This window comes from Salmo salar, chromosome ssa07 (assembly GCF_905237065.1).
Source record: "Salmo salar chromosome ssa07, Ssal_v3.1, whole genome shotgun sequence".
NCBI lineage: Eukaryota > Metazoa > Chordata > Actinopteri > Salmoniformes > Salmonidae > Salmo > Salmo salar.
Genome location: NC_059448.1, coordinates 57,743,849 through 57,766,056, shown reverse-complemented (window position 1 = coordinate 57,766,056; position 22,208 = coordinate 57,743,849). Strand labels below are relative to the sequence as shown.

The window sequence follows — 22,208 nt, the reverse complement described above, 5'->3', positions numbered from 1 at the left end:
CTATATCAGTGAGAATGATATGTTTATATTTCAACATGTTCAGCCATAATGTAATTTACAACAGGTCTATATCAGTGAGAAGGATATGTTTATATTTCAACATGTTCAGCCATAATGTAATTTACAACAGGTCTATATCAGTGAGAATGATATGTTTATATTTCAACATGTTCAGCCATAATGTAATTTACAACAGGTCTATATCAGTGAGAATGATATGTTTATATTTCACCATGTTCAGCCATAATGTAATTTACAACAGGTCTATATCAGTGAGAATGATATGTTTATATTTCAACATGTTCAGCCATAATGTAATTTACAACAGGTCTATATCAGTGAGAATGATATGTTTATATTTCAACATGTTCAGTCATAATGTAATTTACAACAGGTCTATATCAGTGAGAATGATATGTTTATATTTCAACATGTTCAGCCATAATGTAATTTACAACAGGTCTATATCAGTGAGAATGATATGTTTATATTTCACCATGTTCAGCCATAATGTAATTTACAACAGGTCTATATCAGTGAGAATGATATGTTTATATTTCAACATGTTCAGTCATGCAGTTAATTAGAACAATGTGGACTGCAAACAGGTTCAAGATAACATATTTAGAAAAGATGGGATAGGTCTACATTTTGTTACTTTGTTTCTGTAAACTGTTTTACAAACTATAACGGACTAACGTTGGACTTGTACTTGATGACACTAAAGACCGTAAATACACAACTTAAAGCAACCACATATTTATCCATGGAGCACGTTCTGATTGGCCAGTAAGGGGCCAAGCCTCGACACACCCATAACTTGTTCATTCATCAAAACACAGCCCTTTTGCTCCAACGCCAGCGACTGCGCCGATAATTGTGCTTGTGAAAATAGCAAACATATTTCTGACGCACACACGAACCTATGGCGCTACCGCCCACTGCGTTAGGGTTGTTACAATAGAGTCCAGACTGAACATACATACTGACAAGAACAAAAGGTAGAAATCGAGATGGACAAAGGGTCTGACCTCACTCTATTGCAGAATAACAGAGTTATAAACCAGGATTTAGTATAACTTTCATTTTCCTCCCCTACTCCCCTCTCCTCTCCTCTCCCCTCCTCCCCTGCCCTCTCCTCTCTCCTCCTCTCCTTTCCCCTCCTCTCTTCCCCTGCCCTCTCCCCTCCTCTCCTCCCCTGCCCTCTCCTCTCCTCTCTCCTCTCCTCTCATCTCCTCTCCTCTCCTCCCCTCTCCTCCCCTCTACTCTCCTCCCCTCTACTCTCCTCCCCTCTACTCTCCTCTCCTCCCCCCACTCCCCTCTCCTCCTCCTGACCCCTCTCCTCTCCTCTCATCCCATCCCCTCCTCTCCCCTCTCCTCCCCTACTCCCCTCTCCTACTCCTCTCCCCCTCTCCTTCTCCTCTCCTCTCATCCCTTCTCCTCCTCCTGTCCCCTCTCCTCCTCCCCTCCTCTGCCCCTCTCCTCCTCCCCTCTCTTCCTCCCCTGTCCTGCTGTAAAATGCTTGGCTTAACTGAGGGATGAGGACCCTGGAAGAGCAAAGGCCCTAAACAGATGAGCTTCTATAAAACCCTTCTACTTATACAAAGAACAAATGCAATACACCATGCACCACAGTGTGTGTATGTGTGTGTGTGTGTGTGTGTGTGTGTGTGTGTGTGTGTGTGTGTGTGTGTGTGTGTGTGTGTGTGTGTGTGTGTGTGTGTGTGTGTGTGTGTGTGTGTGTGTGTGTGTGTGTGTGTGTGTGTGTGTGTGCAGGTCCAGCCATGGGGTGTCAGTGGTTCTGGAGGAGATGTGGAGGTAGTTTACATTAATGTCAGTCACCTTCATATTAACATCGCTGGTCGATAGGTGATTGTTCTAAACTAAACTGGTCCTTTCATATGGTCATTGGTTTACTGTTGATGTGGAAATAACATTAGAGTGTGTCTTCAAAATACTATTTGTGTATTTCTGACCCGGTTTCTAATGACCTTTACTACATCTTCAGAATACTATTTGTGTATTTCTGACCCGGTTTTTAATGACCTGTACTACATCTTCAGAATACTATTTGTGTATTTCTGACCCGGTTTTTAATGACCTGTACTACATCTTCAGAATACTATTTGTGTATTTCTGACCCGGTTTTTAATGACCTGTACTACATCTTCAGACTACTATTTGTGTATTTCTGACCCGGTTTTTAATGACCTGTACTACATCTTCAGAATACTATTTGTGTATTTCTGACCCGGTTTTTAATGACCTGTACTACATCTTCAGAATACTATTTGTGTATTTCTGACCCAGTTTTTAATGACCTGTACTATATCTTCAGAATACTATTTGTGTATTTCTGACCCGGTTTTTAATGATCTGTAGTACATCTTCAGAGTACTATTTGTGTATTTCTGACCCAGTTTTAATGACCTGTACTACATCTTCAGAGTACTATTTGTGTATTTCTGACCCAGTTTTTAATGAGCTGTACTACATCTTCAGAATACTATTTGTGTATTTCTGACCCAGTTTTTAATGACCTGTACTACATCAAACAACAGCAACTTCAGTTGGTATGTCAATAAAGTTTAGATTCTTTCATCTTGAATAATAAACATGGTCATTTCTTCTAACAGCATCAGTAAAAAGTATCTAATGTAAGTTTATGGATTGTTCTACCAGGTGGTAATCGTATTAGCAGGTAGCCTAGCGGTTAGAGAGTTGGGCCAGTAACCAGCAGGTAGCCTAGCGGTTAGAGAGTTGGGCCAGTAACCAGCAGGTAGCCTAGCGGTTAGAGAGTTGGGCCAGTAACCAGCAGGTAGCCTAGCGGTTAGAGAGTTGGGCCAGTAACCAGCAGGTAGCCTAGCGGTTAGAGAGTTGGGCCAGTAACCAGCAGGTAGCCTAGCGGTTAGAGAGTTGGGCCAGTAACCAGCAGGTAGCCTAGCGGTTAGAGAGTTGGCCCAGTAACCCGAAAGGTTTGTTGGATCAAATCCCCGAGCTGACAAGATAAAAAAAAATTATGTCGTTCTGCCCCTGAACAAGGCAGATAACCCACAGGGTGCCGTGGATGTTGATTAGTCCTCATTTCCATTATATTACTGTGGTAGAATACCTTTCCATTATATTACTGTGGTATAATACCTTTCCATTATATTACTGTGGTAGAATACCTTTCCATTATATTACTGTGGTAGAATACCTTTCCATTATATTACTGTGGTAGAATACCTTTCCATTATATTACTGTGGTATAATACCTTTCCATTATATTACTGTGGTAGAATACCTTTCCATTATATTACTGTGGTAGAATACCTTTCCATTATATTACTGTGGTAGAATACCTTTCCATTATATTACTGTGGTAGAATACCTTTCCATTATATTACTGTGGTAGAATACCTTTCCATTATATTACTGTGGTAGAATACCTTTCCATTATATTACTGTGGTAGAATACCTTTCCATTATATTACTGTGGTAGAATACCTTTCCATTATATTACTGTGGTAGAATACCTTTCCATTATATTACTGTGGTAGAATACCTTTCCATTATATTACTGTGGTAGAATACCTTTCCATTATATTACTGTGGTAGAATACCTTTCCATTATATTACTGTGGTATAATACCTTTCCATTATATTACTGTGGTAGAATACCTTTCCATTATATTACTGTGGTAGAATACCTTTCCATTATATTACTGTGGTAGAATACCTTTCCATTATATTACTGTGGTAGAATACCTTTCCATTATATTACTGTGGTAGAATACCTTTCCATTATATTACTGTGGTAGAATACCTTTCCATTATATTACTGTGGTAGAATACCTTTCCATTATATTACTGTGGTAGAATACCTTTCCATTATATTACTGTGGTAGAATACCTTTCCATTATATTACTGTGGTAGAATACCTTTCCATTATATTACTGTGGTAGAATACCTTTCCATTATATTACTGTGGTAGAATACCTTTCCATTATATTACTGTGGTATAATACCTTTCCATTATATTACTGTGGTAGAATACCTTTCCATTATATTACTGTGGTAGAATACCTTTCCATTATATTACTGTGGTAGAATACCTTTCCATTATATTACTGTGGTAGAATACCTTTCCATTATATTACTGTGGTAGAATACCTTTCCATTATATTACTGTGGTATAATACCTTTCCATTATATTACTGTGGAGAAAGGGCCTGTAACAGAGACAGAAGAAAGGGCCTGTAACAGAGACAGGAGAAAGGGCCTGTAACAGAGACAGGAGAAAGGGCCTGTAACAGAGACAGGAGAAAGGGCCTGTAACAGAGACAGGAGAAAGGGCCTGTAACAGAGACAGGAGAAAGGGCCTGTAACAGAGACAGGAGAAAGGGCCTGTAACAGAGACAGGAGAAAGGGCCTGTAACAGAGACAGGGGAAAGGGCCTGTAACAGAGACAGGAGAAAGGGCCTGTAACAGAGACAGGAGAAAGGGCCTGTAACAGAGACAGGAGAAAGGGCCTGTAACAGAGACAGGAGAAAGGGCCTGTAACAGAGACAGGAGAAAGGGCCTGTAACAGAGACAGGAGAAAGGGCCTGTAACAGAGACAGGAGAAAGGGCCTGTAACAGAGACAGGAGAAAGGGCCTGTAACAGAGACAGGAGAAAGGGCCTGTAACAGAGACAGGGAGAAAGGGCCTGTAACAGAGACAGGGAGAAAGGGCCTGTAACAGAGACAGGAGAAAGGGCCTGTAACAGAGACAGGAGAAAGGGCCTGTAACAGAGACAGGAGAAAGGGCCTGTAACAGAGACAGGAGAAAGGGCCTGTAACAGAGACAGGAGAAAGGGCCTGTAACAGAGACAGGAGAAAGGGCCTGTAACAGAGACAGGAGAAAGGGCCTGTAACAGAGACAGGAGAAAGGGCCTGTAACAGAGACAGGAGAAAGGGCCTGTAACAGAGACAGGGGAAAGGGCCTGTAACAGAGACAGGAGAAAGGGCCTGTAACAGAGACAGGGAGAAAGGGCCTGTAACAGAGACAGGAGAAAGGGCCTGTAACAGAGACAGGAGAAAGGGCCTGTAACAGAGACAGGAGAAAGGGCCTGTAACAGAGACAGGAGAAAGGGCCTGTAACAGAGACAGGAGAAAGGGCCTGTAACAGAGACAGGAGAAAGGGCCTGTAACAGAGACAGGACAAAGGGCCTGTAACAGAGACAGGAGAAAGGGCCTGTAACAGAGACAGGAGAAAGGGCCTGTCTGAAATAGACCCTAGGGGCCGTGGTCAAAATCAGTGCACTATATAGGGAATAGGGTGCCATTTTGGAGGTAGACAATGTTTTGGAACAAAGATAATGAAGTTGATTTGTGTGTGGAGGCTCAGAGACTGAGAGGAGTGGCTGAGAGGAGGAGGAAGAAGGAGAGGCTGAGAGGAGGAGAGACTGAGAGGAGGAGGAAGAAGGAGAGGCTGAGAGGAGGAGAGGCTGAGATGAGGAGATGATGAGAGGGGGAGATGATGAGAGGAGGAGGAAGAAGGAGAGGCTGAGATGAGGAGATGAGGAGAGGAGGAGATGATGAGAGGAGGAGAGGAGGAGAGGCTGAGAGGAGGAGATGCTGAGAGGAGGAGATGCTGAGAGGAGGAGAGGCTGAGAGGAGATGAGGAGAGGCTGAGGAGGAGATGCTGAGGAGGAGATGAGGAGGGGCTGAGAGGAGGAAGAAGGAGAAGCTGAAAGGAGGAGATGATGAGAGGAGGAGAGGCTGAGAGGAGGAGATGCTGAGAGGAGGAGATGCTGAGAGGAGGAGATGCTGAGAGGAGGAGAGGAGGAGATGCTGAGAGGAGGAGAGGAGGAGGGGCTGAGAGGAGGAGAGACTGAGAGGATGAGAGGCTGGGAGGAGGAGAGGAGGAGATGCTGAGAGGAGGAGGGGCTGAGAGGAAGAGATGCTGAGAGGAGGAGGGGCTGAGAGGAGGAGATGCTGGGAGGAGGAGGGTGCTGAGAGGAGGAGGGGCTGAGAGGAGGAGATGCTGGGAGGAGGAGAGGAGGAGATGCTGAGAGGAGGAGGAGGCTGAGAGGAGGAGATGCTGAGAGGAGGAGAGGCTGAGAGGAGGAGATGCTGGGAGGAGGAGATGAGGAGAGGCTGAGAGGAGGAGAGGGCTGAGAGGAGGAGATGCTGAGAGGAGGAGATGCTGAGAGGAGGAGATGCTGAGAGGAGGAGAGGAGGAGGGGGCTGAGAGGAGGAGGGGCTGAGAGGAGCAGATGCTGGGAGGAGGAGAGGAGGAGGGCTAAGAGGAGGAGGGGCTGAGAGGAGGAGAGGAGGAGATGCTGAGAGGAGGAGAGGAGGAGGGGCTGAGAGGAGGAGAGGAGGAGGGGCTGAGAGGAGGAGATGCTGAGAGGAGGAGAGGAGGAGGGGCTGAGAGGAGGAGGGGCTGAGAGGAGGAGATGCTGAGAGGAGGAGATGCTGAGAGGAGGAGATGCTGAGAGGAGGAGATGCTGGGAGGAGGAGGGGCTGATAGAGCCCCTTTTATGAGCTACATCTGGTCTATAAATGACTGGTAATGAAGACAACCTGGGTTGACTGTTAAAAGGACGTCCTCTAGTGGGATGAATGAGACCTGCTGGTGTGTGGAACGTTAGCAGCCAGGAATCCACTTTCAATGCACGTTCCTTTCACTACTGAAACGAAACAAAAGTCCAATGGAGTGTGGTTTCAGTGTGGATTCCAGGCTAAAATATTCCTTCACCAGGCACAAACGATAGATATTTTACAGGAGATTCAGAAGTTGAATATCTAGGAAGGAAGGAACCATTCACCAAACACAGAGAACTGTTAGTTAAAAAGACAAGGCGTTTTAATGTAGAAATCAATTGTACATATCAATAAAATCCTAACTAAATCCCACTAGAATAATTATACAGGTAGTCTTCGTTCAGACTAGATGGCTCAGTTCTCTACGTCACTACCAACCCAGTTTCCTTTAACTAGAGGCCTCTGGATATTCATTCCTTATTTCTCATAAATCTATATTTTATATATTTAACAATTGGCAGTACAAACACTTATCTCACAAACTATTACATTCAGATACTGGCATGTAATCAGGGTATGAGTCCCAAATGGAACCCTATTCCTTATATAGGGCACTACTTTTAACCAGAGCCCTATGGGACTATAAATCCACAACTTTTTTGAATAAGGTGCCATTTTGGACGCAACAGGTTGTTGGGTCAATTCTGCTTCAAGTTCAGTTGATTCATAAAATGACTAGAAGGAACCAACTAAAGGTATTGAAAAATCCCACATAGACATTAAAGAACCAAATTAAACTCCTGAATTTCAAAACAATTTTCTGAACTGACTGACCTCAACACCCCTGTTGCTTCTAATAGAGAATGAGACTCAACACAGGCTGGAATCTGGGTTTTACTCTTAGAGGGCTCGGCACTATTCATCAACGTTAGATTGTCCCTGAGTGGCCTCCAATTTCTAGTGGAAAATAAGGTACTGTTGTACTGCAGTAACATCCTGTTATAATCCTATCAGAGACACAGAAGGAACATTCTGATATGTACTGCAGTAACATCCTGTTATAATCCTATCAGACACACAGAAGGAACATTCTGATATGTACTGCAGTAACATCCTGTTATAATCCTATCAGACACACAGAAGGAACATTCTGATATGTACTGCAGTAACATCCTGTTATAATCCTGTCAGAGACACAGAAGGAACATTCTGATATGTACTGCAGTAACATCCTGTTATAATCCTATCAGAGACACAGAAGGAACATTCTGATATGTACTGCAGTAACATCCTGTTATAATCCTATCAGAGACACAGAAGGAACATTCTGATATGTACTGCAGTAACATCCTGTTATAATCCTATCAGAGACACAGAAGGAACATTCTGATATGTACTGCAGTAACATCCTGTTATAATCCTATCAGAGACACAGAAGGAACATTCTGATATGTACTGCAGTAACATCCTGTTATAATCCTGTCAGAGACACAGAAGGAACATTCTGATATGTACTGCAGTAACATCCTGTTATAATCCTATCAGAGACACAGAAGGAACATTCTGATATGTACTGCAGTAACATCCTGTTATAATCCTGTCAGAGACACAGAAGGAACATTCTGATATGTACTGCAGTAACATCCTGTTATAATCCTATCAGAGACACAGAAGGAACATTCTGATATGTACTGCAGTAACATCCTGTTATAATCCTATCAGAGACACAGAAGGAACAGCTTTGGTGTCCATCATACTTTCTAATGATAAACGTAGATGTATCCTCAAGCACATTCAATGGAGACCCTCAAAGACAGGGCCCTTGTAGTGGTGTGTGTGTGTGTGTGTGTGTGTGTGTGTGTGTGTGTGTGTGTGTGTGTGTGTGTGTGTGTGTGTGTGTGTGTGTGTGTGTGTGTGTGTGTGTGTGTGTGTGTGTGTCCTCAGGCCTCTACAGATAAAGTGCTATAATCAGGACCCTATAGGCCATAGAGCTGGTGGTGACCAGTCCGATGAGGAAGGCCACAGCTCTGCTGGGCTGGCGCAGGGGGAGGACGTAGGCCACCGTGTGGAAGAGCCTGGAACCAACAAACACCCGGAAGTGGAGCAGAGCAGTGGAGAGGTCTGGCCCCGTCAGGGTATACAGCAGACCAATCACTACGAACGGAATGATGTTCTCCAGGTCGTTCTGGTGGCATCTGGGGAATGAGAGAGAGTTCAGATTATCTGGGGAATGAGAGAGAGAGTTCAGATTATCTGGGGAATGAGAGAGAGTTCAGATTATCTGGGGAATGAGAGAGAGAGTTCAGATTATCTGGGGAATGAGAGAGAGTTCAGATTATCTGGGGAATATGAGAGAGAGTTCAGATCAGTATATCAAAATATTTGGAAAAGTAAAATGTCTAAATTAATTCCATTAAAAGCAGGATTTCTACCAGCTCTTTCCAGTCATAGTTACAGCAGCTGTACGTCAGCGTGAACCTTAGAGATATGTTTCCATGATATTTCTACGGGGATACCTTCGTACTCTCTCCACATCAGGATCCACCCTGACCATCTTCTTCTTGTCCTCTGTAGAGGAGACCAGACTGGTGTCCTCCTGGTTAGCAAATGCCTGGAGGGAGGTGGAAGCAAGAAGGGACATGTTTTTTCCTTGTTCAATTTCAACCTCAGCTCTGTCAGACCAGGGAGGATCAAGGCTCGTTCATTATTTTTATTTCATTTATTTATTTATCCTTAATTTACCTAGGGCAAGTCAGTTAAGAACGCATTCTTATTTACAATGACGGCCTACCCCGGCAAAACCCGGACGACGCTGGGACCAATTGTGTGCCGCCCCTATGGGTCTCCCGATCACGACCGGATGTGATACAGCCTGGATTCAACACACTTCTTACCACTGTTCTGTTCCATTCAGGAAATCACATTTAAATTCACTTGGAATTATGTTTAAAAAAAAAATTACAACCATTTTTGAAGTGTTTTGTTAGTAGAACTTTCCTGCAGTCAATGACCAAAATCACCCTCTTCCACCTCACGGGTGGAATGTTATTCATATTTTTCATAATTTCATCATTCATAAAGATATATATATTTTTTAAACAGACAAAAATCCTGTGTTTATTTATATTTTAATCTTCTGTGATGTACATTAAGTGTAATATTGGGATGCAAACTCAAAATGTAATACATTTCAACTCTATATCTGACATGATACAGGTGACTTCTTCTTTAAGCCCATAACCATCTGTGTGAGGTGGATACTTTAGTTTCAAAGTCGATTTGTTTCAGACTACCCAGAATCACTCTGTGTGACCCTGATTTAGCCCCCTGCAGTAAAATGAAGAGAAAACAAGTTTAAGGTTGTTTTCTGTGTATTTGCGTGTTCCAAACTCTAGGTTTGTGTACCTTTCTGGTGAGTCTGAAGTATCCAGTCATAGGAGACATTAGCATCATCTTGAGGACGACGATAGTGGCGTAGGTAGAGAAGGCCAGGAACACCTCGCTGTCGATCATATGAGTTAGTTCTGCCATGTCTGTTCGGTTGAGTCCCGCTAGACAACAGAACAGACAACGTAAACTCAGCGATGACACCGGTTTAGGTTTGATTGAACTTCAGGTGGATTTGAAAAAGGGGTTTTACATTTCAACTTGAAAAAAAAATGTTTCATTAAATAAAATAAAACACGTAATTGATCATTGATCTAATGGTAATAACACGTTAATAAACCTTATGCATGTAGATATTTATTGATTTACGACAACTCTTGTTTGTTCTTTTTATTAGGGTGCTATTGCAGAGTTTTGGAGAGCAGTGTTCAATGGCAAAACCCAACACTTATGTTTCTAATCGTTGTAATGTGTGACATGTTTACTGTTTCTGGGGTAGCTTACACACAGATACAATTTACCCAAAAGAAAGGTAGTACTTTCCCCGTGTATACTATGATAAATTAAATGTATGCATTGTATTGTTACACAATGTCTCCCATACACATGTTATAAACTGTTAGCGCGTTAGCGTTAGCGCATTTACATAGTCTACTCACATTACGCAAAATAGCCTCCTTTTTTCTTCAGAGAACGATACAAATGTAACTATTGTACAGGCTACATTTGGAAACACATGCGCTACAATAATACCCGCTGATGGCGTTAGCAAAGTTTATTTTGAGTTGAGCAAATAGTTTCATACCTTTTCCAGAAGTTGGTGTTTGAATCTGACCCAGGGTAAAGTACCAGCCTACTGGACTGTGCCTATGTGGGCGGTTTGTTCATGTAGTTTCAGAAAAAAACAGGCGAATATTTGGAATTCCGCCAAGTCTGCGGCTCAACCAAAAAAAACGCGCCCACTTCCTCCAATGACTTTAATATGCTACCGTTCATTGTCTGATGAACACATTTTCATCTATAACATCTATGTATATTCCTTCTACAAAACAAATACCATGAGACATGTCATTCTGGAGAATGTTCGTTTATTTACAGGGAGAAAGCGTAAACAAGGTAAACCAATTAGTGGGATTACAGAAATGTCGCCTAGTAAACATATCAGATGATATGTAGATCTAAAAAAATATACAGAATTTAAAAAGATAAAAGAATTAGATCAAGTAAGGTCATATTCATTAGCCAATTAGCAAAATAGCTCTGGTATTTGTAGCCTACTTCATAGGCCTATTTAAATTCAGCTAAAACAATAGTTTCCCCCCATTTTTTAATTAAACTTTAATTTCCAAAACCCGAATAGAATAATTTATAAACATTAGATTATCACATCAGATGCAAAAAAATGTCTAAGATATAAAATAGGTGTTTGCAGTCAGTCAGACAACCAGACAGACCGGTCTGTAGTGCTGTGGGCCAGACAACCAGACAGACAGGTCTGTAGTGCTGTGTGACAGACCGGTCTGTAGTGCTGTGGGCCAGACAACCAGACAGACCGGTATGTAGTGCTGTGTGACAGACCGGTCTGTAGTGCTGTGTGACAGACCGGTCTGTAGTGCTGTGGGCCAGACAACCAGACAGACCGGGATGTAGTGCTGTGTGACAGACCGGTCTGTAGTGCTGTGGGCCAGACCGGTCTGTAGTGCTGTGTGACAGACCGGTCTGTAGTGCTGTGTGACAGACCGGTCTGTAGTGCTCGGTATTACTGCACTATTGGACCTAGAAACACAAGCATTTTAAAGCACCCGCGATAACATCTGTAAATCTGTATACACGACCAATAAACTGGTGATGTGATGTGGGTAAAACAGGCAGATACATGCGGTATCAGATACTCAACTACACTTGATTTTAGTTTAGGGCTCCGTTCAATCCGTATCGCCTAAGTTCAGCGCTGTAGCGCACATGAAATGTAAATGTAGTTTCCGAATTAAGTGATATATGCAGCGTTTACCTGGAATGGAGTCTCCGAGGGAACATTACCGTTCAATGTCTATTGCGCTCCAGCACTGAACTTCCGTGAAATAGATTGAATCGAGCACTAAGTTTAGTTTAATTATTTTTGCTCATATTATAATTTTTTTGCACAGATCAAATTTAGTTCTGGGTTAAAAACAAAACGTGCAGGGAATGTCAAGTTAGTCTGCCTGATACAACAGAACCAATAGAATAGTCCCAGAAGTGCAAACTCCAAGTTCAATCAAGCACTGTCAAATGTATTTAACATTATGTAGCCTATTTGACCCAGGTCTGATAAATGTGTGAGTGTCTCCTCAGGGGTAGAGTGTCCCGTGGACTATTTTAGGCCATCTGAAAACTTTGAATCAATCAATCTGATTAATTGATTGATCGCCTCTTCAGAGATGGGTTGTGCTTAGCACCCTGTATGCCATGGAGAAGGTAGCGCCCATGCCAACCATCCAAGCTAGACCTCTGCTGGGCTGGCGCAGGGGGAGGACGTAGGCCACCGTGTGGAAGAGCCTGGAACCAACAAACACCCGGAAGTGGAGCAGAGCAGTGGAGAGGTCTGGACCCGTCAGGGTATACAGCAGACCAATCACTACGAACGGAGTGATGTTCTCCAGGTCGTTCTGGTGGCATCTGGGGAATGAGAGAGAGTTCAGATTATCTGGGGAATGAGAGAGAGAGTTCAGATTATCTGGGAAATATGAGAGAGAAAGAGAGAGAGAGAGTTCAGATCATCTGGGGAATGAGAGAGAGAGATTTCAGATCATCTGGGGAATGAGAGAGAGAGAGAGAGAGTTCAGATTATCTGGGGAATGAGAGAGAGAGTTCAGATTATCTGGGGAATGAGAGAGAGAGAGTTTAGATTATCTGGGGAATGAGAGAGAGAGAGTTCAGATTATCTGGGGAATGAGAGAGAGAGTTCAGATCAGAGAATGTAAGAGCTATACTAGACCAGATATTTAGATGGACGACTCCATCTCTACTCATGGAATCCCAATCCTTTAAAGTTTTAAATATTTGGGAATAGATTTACTTCCTTCTTTAGATAAAACCGCTGGCAGAAACTGTAACACAACGCTCAAATCAATTCAATCCGACCTCACTAGATGGAACAACATCCCAGTTGCTATCTGTTGTCCAAATCTATATGTTACCACGGCTGAATTTCTGTAGTTCAATGCTTCCCATGGCTCCTCCTTCTGGCTACTGGGATAAAACTCATAGTGCGGTTTAAAAATGTACAGTATATGTCGGGGTAAATTATTAAATATATAATTAATACATTTACAAGGAGGGAAAGACATATGAGGACTATTCGTATCAAACCTTAAAATTGTATTTCCAGGCATAATATGGTGTCTCCTATTGCCTTGGAAGAGGTAGTCTCCACTGTTATATCCCTTAAACAATGTAATATGGTGTCTCCTAGTGCCCTGGAAGAGGTAGTCTCCACTGTTATATCCCTTAAACAATGTAATATGGAGTCTCCTACTGCCCTGGAAGAGGTAGTCTCCACTGTTATATCCCTTAAACAATGTAAATTACTCTTTGGTCCTATTACTGCTCACACAATCTATATTTGGTACAAAATGGAAAAATAATGTAATTGGGAATCAAAATCGCATGCCCGTACTCCAATATTTCACAATGATGCCTTCCCACCAAATGTTCCAAAAGTGGAATCCGTACCCATGGCGATATCATGGACAGTAAAGGCTTGAGAACATTCCAGGATGTGAAAGATAAATACACATTACCAGGCAACTCCTTTTTTCCTATATTTACCATTGAGTTCAGCTATGCTGGCCTATGGAGCACCTACCGAACCATGCAATGATGGGATTTATAAATACACCATCTGAGATATATAAATACACGATCTGGGATTTATAAATACACCATCTGGGATTCATAAATACATGATCTGGGATTCATAAATACACCATCTGGGATTCATAAATACACCATCTGGGATTTATAAATACATGATCTGGGATTTATAAATACACGATCTGGGATTCATAAATACACGATCTGGGATTTATAAATACACGATCTAGGATTTATAAATACACGATCTGGGATTTATAAATACACGATCTGGGATTTATAAATACACAATCTGGGATTTATAAATACACGATCTGGGATATATAAATACACGATCTGGGATATATAAATACATGATCTGGGATTTATAAATACACTATCTGGGATTCATAAATACACGATCTGGGATTTATAAATACATGATCTGGGATTTATAAATACACGATCTGGGATTCATAAATACACGATCTGGGATTTATAAATACACGATCTAGGATTTATAAATACACGATCTGGGATTTATAAATACACGATCTGGGATATATAAATACATGATCTGGGATTTATAAATACACGATCTGGGATTTATAAATACATGATCTGGGATTCATAAATACATGATCTGGGATTCATAAATACATGATCTGGGATATATAAATACACGATCTGGGATTTATAAATACACGATCTGGGATTCATAAATACATGATCTGGGATTTATAAATACATGATCTGGGATTTATAAATACACGATCTGGGATTTATAAATACACGATCTGGGATTTATAAATACACGATCTGGGATTCATAAATACATGATCTGGGATTTATAAATACACCATCTGGGATTTATAAATACACGATCTGGGCTCCGTTAAAGGACTGATCTCTTTTGAACAACTTCTGGTAAAATATGACCTTGGCATCCCGTAATCCGAACCGTCAATTTATACATTATTAAAATCACAGACTGTATTTAACACCTAAGGAAACGTTTTATGATGAAAATGGCCCCAACTCCCATATGTTTACTATGTCCCCTTAAATCAGGTAGACCAGTTCCTTCATATGATGTGGGAGGACCCTTGCAGTTAAACGCTTCCAGGGAAAAGATACAAAAATACATTTTGAAGAGCATGAATTTAAATATTCAGTGTTTTGCATCTATTATGTTACTTAACGACGTTCGGTCCTTGAATCTCTCAGTCAATCAGAGAAGATTACTGTTGGCAGGCAGCACTGTTGGATCTAAGGTGGCGACCACCTCACTCATGGTTTCCTGGTGGGAGGATGGATGGGGACTGAGGGGGGGAATGTGTCAGGGTTGTCGTTGCATGCATTTATTTGACTGTATTTGAACCAACTCTGAAAAAGAGTTGGTTACAAAAAAGAATAGAATAGAACAAAAGTATTTAATAACTGAAGTCTAGGGGGGGCCTCTATAAGTCTAGGGGGGGCCTCTTTAAGTCTATGGGGGGATCTATAAGTCTAGGGGGGGGGTCTATAAGTCTAGGGGGGGGCCTCTATAAGTCTATGGGGGGGATCTATAAGTCTAGGGGGGGATCTATAAGTCTAGGGGGGGGCCTCTATAAGTCTAGGGGGGCCTCTATAAGTCTAGGGGGGGCCTCTATAAGTCTAGGGGGGGATCTATAAGTCTAGGGGGGATCTATAAGTCTAGGGGGGCCTCTATAAGTCTAGGGGGGGCTCTATAAGTCTAGGGGGGACTCTATAAGTCTGGGGGGATCTATAAGTCTAGGGGGACCCTCTATAAGTCTAGGGGGGGGATCTATAAGTTTAGGGGGGGCTCTATACGTCTAGTAGGGGGTGTTCTATAAGTCCAGGGGGCCTCTATAAGTCTAGTGGGGCCTCTATACGTTTGGGGGGGGGGGGCTATAAGTCTAGGGGGGGCCTCTATAAGTCTAGGGGGACTCTATAAGGGTGGGCCTACCTTCTCACACGTTCCACATCCGGGTCAACTCTCAGCATCCTCTTCTTGTCCTCTGGAGTCTTAGCCATCCCTGTGTCTTCCACGTTGGCAAAACACTGTGGAGGGAGAGACACTTTTACACCATAGAGTTCACTTACAGGCTATATAACACCGTGGAGAAGGAGACAAGTTTACACCATAGAGTTCACTTACAGGCTATATAACACTGTGGAGGGAGAGACAAGTTTACACCATAGAGTTCACTTACAGGCTATTAACACTGTGGAGGGAACTTTTCACTTACAGGCTATTTAACACTGTGGAGGGAGAGACACTTTTACACCATAGAGTTCACTTACAGGCTATATAACACCGTGGAGGGAGATTACCACATTCCTGTACCTTTCTGGTGAAGCGGAAGTATGCAGTCATAGGAGACATCAGCATCATCTTGAGGACGACGATAGTGGCGTAGGTAGAGAAGGCCAGGAACACCTCGCTGTCGATCCCGGATGGCATTTCCTTCGTCTTGTTATTACTCTGCTATGACCAACGAGAGACACGGTAAACAGCATTGGACTTTTTGCTCTTTATAAAGACAGCCTGAACGGTGAGTACCAATATTTACAGAAGTCATCATGCATACTGAACATGTATTAAATTCCAATGAAACCACCAACATGCTGGGCCCAGACATCCAACACCGTCTGATTCACAGACTGACACATAGCAACGAATATGATAGTATCTATAGTCTGACTGGTGTATAGACTAGCATCTATAAACACAGCTGCTGTTAAGGTATCTGTAGTCTGGTGTACAGACTAGCATCTATAAACACAGCTGCTGTTAAGGTATCTGTAGTCTGACTGGTGTACAGACTAGCATCTATAAACACAGCTGCTGTTAAGGTATCTGTAGTCTGACTGGTGTACAGACTAGCATCTATAAACACAGCTGCTGTTAAGGTATCTGTAGTCTGGTGTACAGACTAGCATCTATAAACACAGCTGCTGTTAAGGGTATCTGTAGTCTGACTGTGTACAGACTAGCATCTATAAACACAGCTGCTGTTAAGGTATCTGTAGTCTGATGTGTACAGACTAGCATCTATAAACACAGCTGCTGTTAAGGTATCTGTAGTCTGACTGGTGTATAGACTACCATCTATAAACACAGCTGCTGTTAAGGTATCTGTAGTCTGACTGGTGTATAGACTAGCATCTATAAACACAGCTGCTGTTAAGGTATCTGTAGTCTGGTGTACAGACTAGCATCTATAAACACAGCTGCTGTTAAGGTATCTGTAGTCTGACTGGTGTACAGACTAGCATCTATAAACACAGCTGCTGTTAAGTTATCTGTAGTCTGACTGGTGTACAGACTAGCATCTATAAACACAGCTGCTGTTAAGGGATCTGTAGTCTGACGGTGTACAGACTAGCATCTATAAACACAGCTGCTGTTAAGGTATCTGTAGTCTGGTGTACAGACTAGCATCTATAAACACAGCTGCTGTTAAGGGTATCTGTAGTCTGCTGGTGTACAGACTAGCATCTATAAACACAGCTGCTGTTAAGGTATCTATAGTCTGTGGTGTACAGACTAGCATCTATAAACACAGCTGCTGTTAAGGTATCTGTAGTCTGACGTGTACAGACTAGCATCTATAAACACAGCTGCTGTTAAGGGTATCTGTAGTCTGACGTGTACAGACTAGCATCTATAAACACAGCTGCTGTTAAGGTATCTGTAGTCTGGTGTACAGACTAGCATCTATAAACACAGCTGCTGTTAAGGTATCTGTAGTCTGACGGTGTACAGACTAGCATCTATAAACACAGCTGCTGTTAAGGTATCTGTAGTCTGACTGGTGTACAGACTAGCATCTATAAACACAGCTGCTGTTAAGGTATCTGTAGTCTGGTGTACAGACTAGCATCTATAAACACAGCTGCTGTTAAGGTATCTGTAGTCTGGTGTACAGACTAGCATCTATAAACACAGCTGCTGTTAAGGTATCTATAGTCTGGTGTACAGACTAGCATCTATAAACACAGCTGCTGTTAAGGTATCTGTAGTCTGACTGGTGTACAGACTAGCATCTATAAACACAGCTGCTGTTAAGGTATCTGTAGTCTGACTGGTGTACAGACTAGCATCTATAAACACAGCTGCTGTTAAGGGATCTGTAGTCTGGTGTACAGACTAGCATCTATAAACACAGCTGCTGTTAAGGTATCTGTAGTCTGACTGATGTACAGACTAGCATCTATAAACACAGCTGCTGTTAAGGTATCTGTAGTCTGACTGGTGTACAGACTAGCATCTATAAACACAGCTGCTGTTAAGGTATCTGTAGTCTGGTGTACAGACTAGCATCTATAAACACAGCTGCTGTTAAGGGATCTGTAGTCTGGTGTACAGACTAGCATCTATAAACACAGCTGCTGTTAAGGTATCTATAGTCTGACTGGTGTACAGACTAGCATCTATAAACACAGCTGCTGTTAAGGGATCTGTAGTCTGACTGGTGTACAGACTAGCATCTATAAACACAGCTGCTGTTAAGGGATCTGTAGTCTGGTGTACAGACTAGCATCTATAAACACAGCTGCTGTTAAGGGATCTGTAGTCTGGTGTACAGACTAGCATCTATAAACACAGCTGCTGTTAAGGTATCTGTAGTCTGGTGTACAGACTAGCATCTATAAACACAGCTGCTGTTAAGGTATCTGTAGTCTGGTGTACAGACTAGCATCTATAAACACAGCTGCTGTTAAGGTATCTGTAGTCTGACTGGTGTACAGACTAGCATCTATAAACACAGCTGCTGTTAAGGTATCTGTAGTCTGGTGTACAGACTAGCATCTATAAACACAGCTGCTGTTAAGGGATCTGTAGTCTGGTGTACAGACTAGCATCTATAAACACAGCTGCTGTTAAGGTATCTGTAGTCTGACTGGTGTACAGACTAGCATCTATAAACACAGCTGCTGTTAAGGTATCTGTAGTCTGACTGGTGTACAGACTAGCATCTATAAACACAGCTGCTGTTAAGGTATCTGTAGTCTGGTGTACAGACTAGCATCTATAAACACAGCTGCTGTTAAGGTAGCTTGTTTTTGGTCACAGGTTCAGGAATTGCTGAAGAGTTGCAACATTTACCTGGAGCTAACTCTGCAGATAACACTACTGGGTGATCTGATAACTCTGCAGATAACACTACTGGGTGATCTGATAACCCTGCAGATAGCACTACTGGGTGATCTGATAACTCTGCAGATAGCACTACTGGGTGATCTGATAACCCTGCAGATAGCACTACTGGGTGATCTGATAACTCTGCAGATAGCACTACTGGGTGATCTGATAACTCTGCAGATAACACTACTGGGTGATCTGATAACTCTGCAGATAGCACTACTGGGTGATCTGATAACTCTGCAGATAGCACTACTGGGTGATCTGATAACTCTGCAGATAGCACTACTGTGTGATCTGATAACTCTGCAGATAGCACTACTGTGTGATCTGATAACTCTGCAGATAACACTACTGGGTGATCTGATAACTCTGCAGATAGCACTACTGGGTGATCTGATAACTCTGCAGATAGCACTACTGGGTGATCTGATAACTCTGCAGATAGCACTACTGGGTGATCTGATAACTCTGCAGATAGCACTACTGGGTGATCTGATAACTCTGCAGATAGCACTACTGGGTGATCTGATAACTCTGCAGATAGCACTACTGGGTGATCTGATAACTCTGCAGATAGCACTACTGGGTGATCTGATAACTCTGCAGATAGCACTACTGGGTGATCTGATAACTCTGCAGATAGCACTACTGGGTGATCTGATAACTCTGCAGATAGCACTACTGGGTGATCTGATAACTCTGCAGATAGCACTACTGGGTGATCTGATAACTCTGCAGATAACACTACTGGGTGATCTGATAACTCTGCAGATAGCACTACTGGGTGATCTGATAACTCTGCAGATAGCACTACTGGGTGATCTGATAACTCTGCAGATAGCACTACTGGGTGATCTGATAACTCTGCAGATAACACTACTGGGTGATCTGATAACTCTGCAGATAGCACTACTGTGTGATCTGATAACTCTGCAGATAACACTACTGGGTGATCTGATAACTCTGCAGATAGCACTACTGGGTGATCTGATAACTCTGCAGATAGCACTACTGGGTGATCTGATAACTCTGCAGATAGCACTACTGGGTGATCTGATAACTCTGCAGATAGCACTACTGGGTGATCTGATAACTCTGCAGATAACACTACTGGGTGATCTGATAACTCTGCAGATAACACTACTGGGTGATCTGATAACTCTGCAGATAGCACTACTGGGTGATCTGATAACTCTGCAGATAGCACTACTGTGTGATCTGATAACTCTGCAGATAGCACTACTGGGTGATCTGATAACTCTGCAGATAGCACTACTGGGTGATCTGATAACTCTGCAGATAGCACTACTGGGTGATCTGATAACTCTGCAGATAGCACTACTGGGTGATCTGATAACTCTGCAGATAGCACTACTGTGTGATCTGATAACTCTGCAGATAGCACTACTGGGTGATCTGATAACTCTGCAGATAGCACTACTGGGTGATCTGATAACTCTGCAGATAACACTACTGGGTGATCTGATAACTCTGCAGATAGCACTACTGGGTGATCTGATAACTGCAGATAACACTACTGGGTGATCTGATAACTCTGCAGATAGCACTACTGGGTGATCTGATAACTCTGCAGATAGCACTACTGGGTGATCTGATAACTCTGCAGATAGCACTACTGGGTGATCTGATAACTCTGCAGATAACACTACTGGGTGATCTGATAACTCTGCAGATAACACTACTGGGTGATCTGATAACTCTGCAGATAACACTACTGGGTGATCTGATAACTCTGCAGATAGCACTACTGGGGGATCTGATAACTCTGCAGATAGCACTACTGGGTGATCTGATAACTCTGCAGATAGCACTACTGGGTGATCTGAAAAGTCATAGTCAATCAATCAATCATATAAATATTATTTTAGCAAAAAATGTTTATCTTTAATTTAGAATCTGTAGAAACTATGAGAATAGAAAGGTTCAGAACTTTTGTGAAACATCACAGCACAGTTGAAAAAGATATGGCAAATAGAAACCCAATATGGATGGTGTTAAGAGATGGGAGGGGTTGAATGGAGCTGAAGGGTGGGACTAATAACAACAAGATAACTAATGTAAAATATACTGTGTCTGTAAAATGTATATAGGTTCAGAACCTTTGTGAAATAGCACAGTTACAAATGAACATGGTAGTCGTATGTAAAATAGTCGTATGCTTGAGAAATTGAAATTATTCGTTTTTTGATGTTTTGTATTTCTCGCCCTGCTGTTCCATTGGATGTTAGCTAGGCGTTCCGCCTGTCCACAACATTAAGTAAAAAATAAATTATCAAAGCAGCCTATTGTTATGTCCTATAAAATCCATTCAATGCACTATCAATAAGCAACGCACTGCTATGCAGGTTTTGCCTGTCAATGTCAACAGCAACATTTGAATTAAAACCCCAATCTGTTTGAATGATAGGCTACTGCTGCAAGTTCCGTATGTCACTGTGTTCAGCTCACGGCTCTTATCACTATCATAGCAGCGCAGCAGTGGGTTTTACCGTTCAAATGTAACCGTCGCATATGGCGTCAGATAAGTAGCCTAACATGTAGCCAAAGTTCAACAAAATAATTCGCGCGAGGAGTTAGGGCTAAAACAAAACACTTTCTTTTGCTGGTGTTACACTAACTGTCTGTTACTGGCGCACAACCCCGCCCTGCACCGGCTGTAGATTACACACAGAAAACCCCTGGATGAACTTTGATGAATGTGGAAAAAATATTTTTACCAGTCGGGAGTGTAAGTCCTTCTCTCTGTAAATCAGGAGTAGAAGTATATGTGAAGTAGTATATTTCACAGACCGGAGATCGTTTGACACTGCAAAGGAAGGTGTTGTTGAATTCTGGGACACTTGGACCAAAGCCACATGTGGTGTTGCGCAATTGAGGGCAGGTTGAATTGACACACATTCCACTACCAACGGTAAACATTGTTATTGTTAGGCAACAATTTGTATGGTATATATACCCTTACGAAAAAATATTGCAGTTAGAGTGCAGTACAACTGCAGTACACTGTAGTATAACTGTAGTTAGAGTGCAGTACAACTGCAGTACACTGTAGTATAACTGTGGTTAGAGTGCAGTACAACTGCAGTTAGAGTGCAGTACAACTGCAGTACACTGTACTATAACTGTAGTTAGAGTGCAGTATAATTAGAGTATGCTGCAAATACTGCGTCCAAAAGAACACAGTTTTTTTACTGCAGTAATTTTCCAGTGTGAGCTCAGTTAGGGTGCAGTATAACCGCAGCTCAGCTGCAGTACACTGCAGTTATTCTGTAATTACTGAGTCCAAAGTACCACAGTC

The 22,208-nt window shown here is 42.3% G+C and overlaps 2 protein-coding genes across 2 annotated transcripts; both read right to left on the bottom strand.

Moving 5' to 3' along the window:
- Positions 1-6,811: 6,811 nt before the first annotated feature.
- LOC106590880 (microsomal glutathione S-transferase 1) lies at positions 6,812-10,805 on the bottom strand. Its single transcript, XM_014182056.2, has 4 exons — positions 10,706-10,805; positions 9,919-10,064; positions 9,030-9,124; positions 6,812-8,708 (listed from the first exon to the last, which is right to left on the bottom strand). The coding sequence occupies exons 2-4, from the start codon at positions 10,042-10,044 to the stop codon at positions 8,462-8,464; spliced, it is 468 nt and encodes a 155-aa protein (XP_014037531.1). The 5' UTR covers positions 10,045-10,064; positions 10,706-10,805; the 3' UTR covers positions 6,812-8,461.
- A 166-nt stretch (positions 10,806-10,971) lies between these two features.
- LOC123743793 (microsomal glutathione S-transferase 1) lies at positions 10,972-21,769 on the bottom strand. Its single transcript, XM_045722365.1, has 4 exons — positions 21,628-21,769; positions 16,085-16,222; positions 15,704-15,798; positions 10,972-12,558 (listed from the first exon to the last, which is right to left on the bottom strand). Exons 2-4 carry the CDS (start codon positions 16,199-16,201, stop codon positions 12,315-12,317), a joined length of 456 nt encoding a protein of 151 aa, XP_045578321.1. The 5' UTR covers positions 16,202-16,222; positions 21,628-21,769; the 3' UTR covers positions 10,972-12,314.
- Positions 21,770-22,208: the final 439 nt, after the last annotated feature.

Bases quoted from the DNA above. Each gene is read 5' to 3' on its own strand.
- LOC106590880 (XM_014182056.2), bottom strand. From the start codon at position 10,044: ATGGCAGAACTAACTCATATGATCGACAGCGAGGTGTTCCTGGCCTTC. The intron at 9,125-9,918 runs GTACACAAACCT...ACCTCCCTCCAG, and splicing joins ACTTCAGACTCACCAGAAAG to GCATTTGCTAACCAGGAGGA. The intron at 8,709-9,029 runs GTATCCCCGTAG...CTCATTCCCCAG, and splicing joins GATGTGGAGAGAGTACGAAG to ATGCCACCAGAACGACCTGG.
- LOC123743793 (XM_045722365.1), bottom strand. From the start codon at position 16,201: ATGCCATCCGGGATCGACAGCGAGGTGTTCCTGGCCTTCTCTACCTAC. The intron at 15,799-16,084 runs GTACAGGAATGT...CTCCCTCCACAG, and splicing joins ACTTCCGCTTCACCAGAAAG to TGTTTTGCCAACGTGGAAGA. The intron at 12,559-15,703 runs GTAGGCCCACCC...CTCATTCCCCAG, and splicing joins GATGTGGAACGTGTGAGAAG to ATGCCACCAGAACGACCTGG.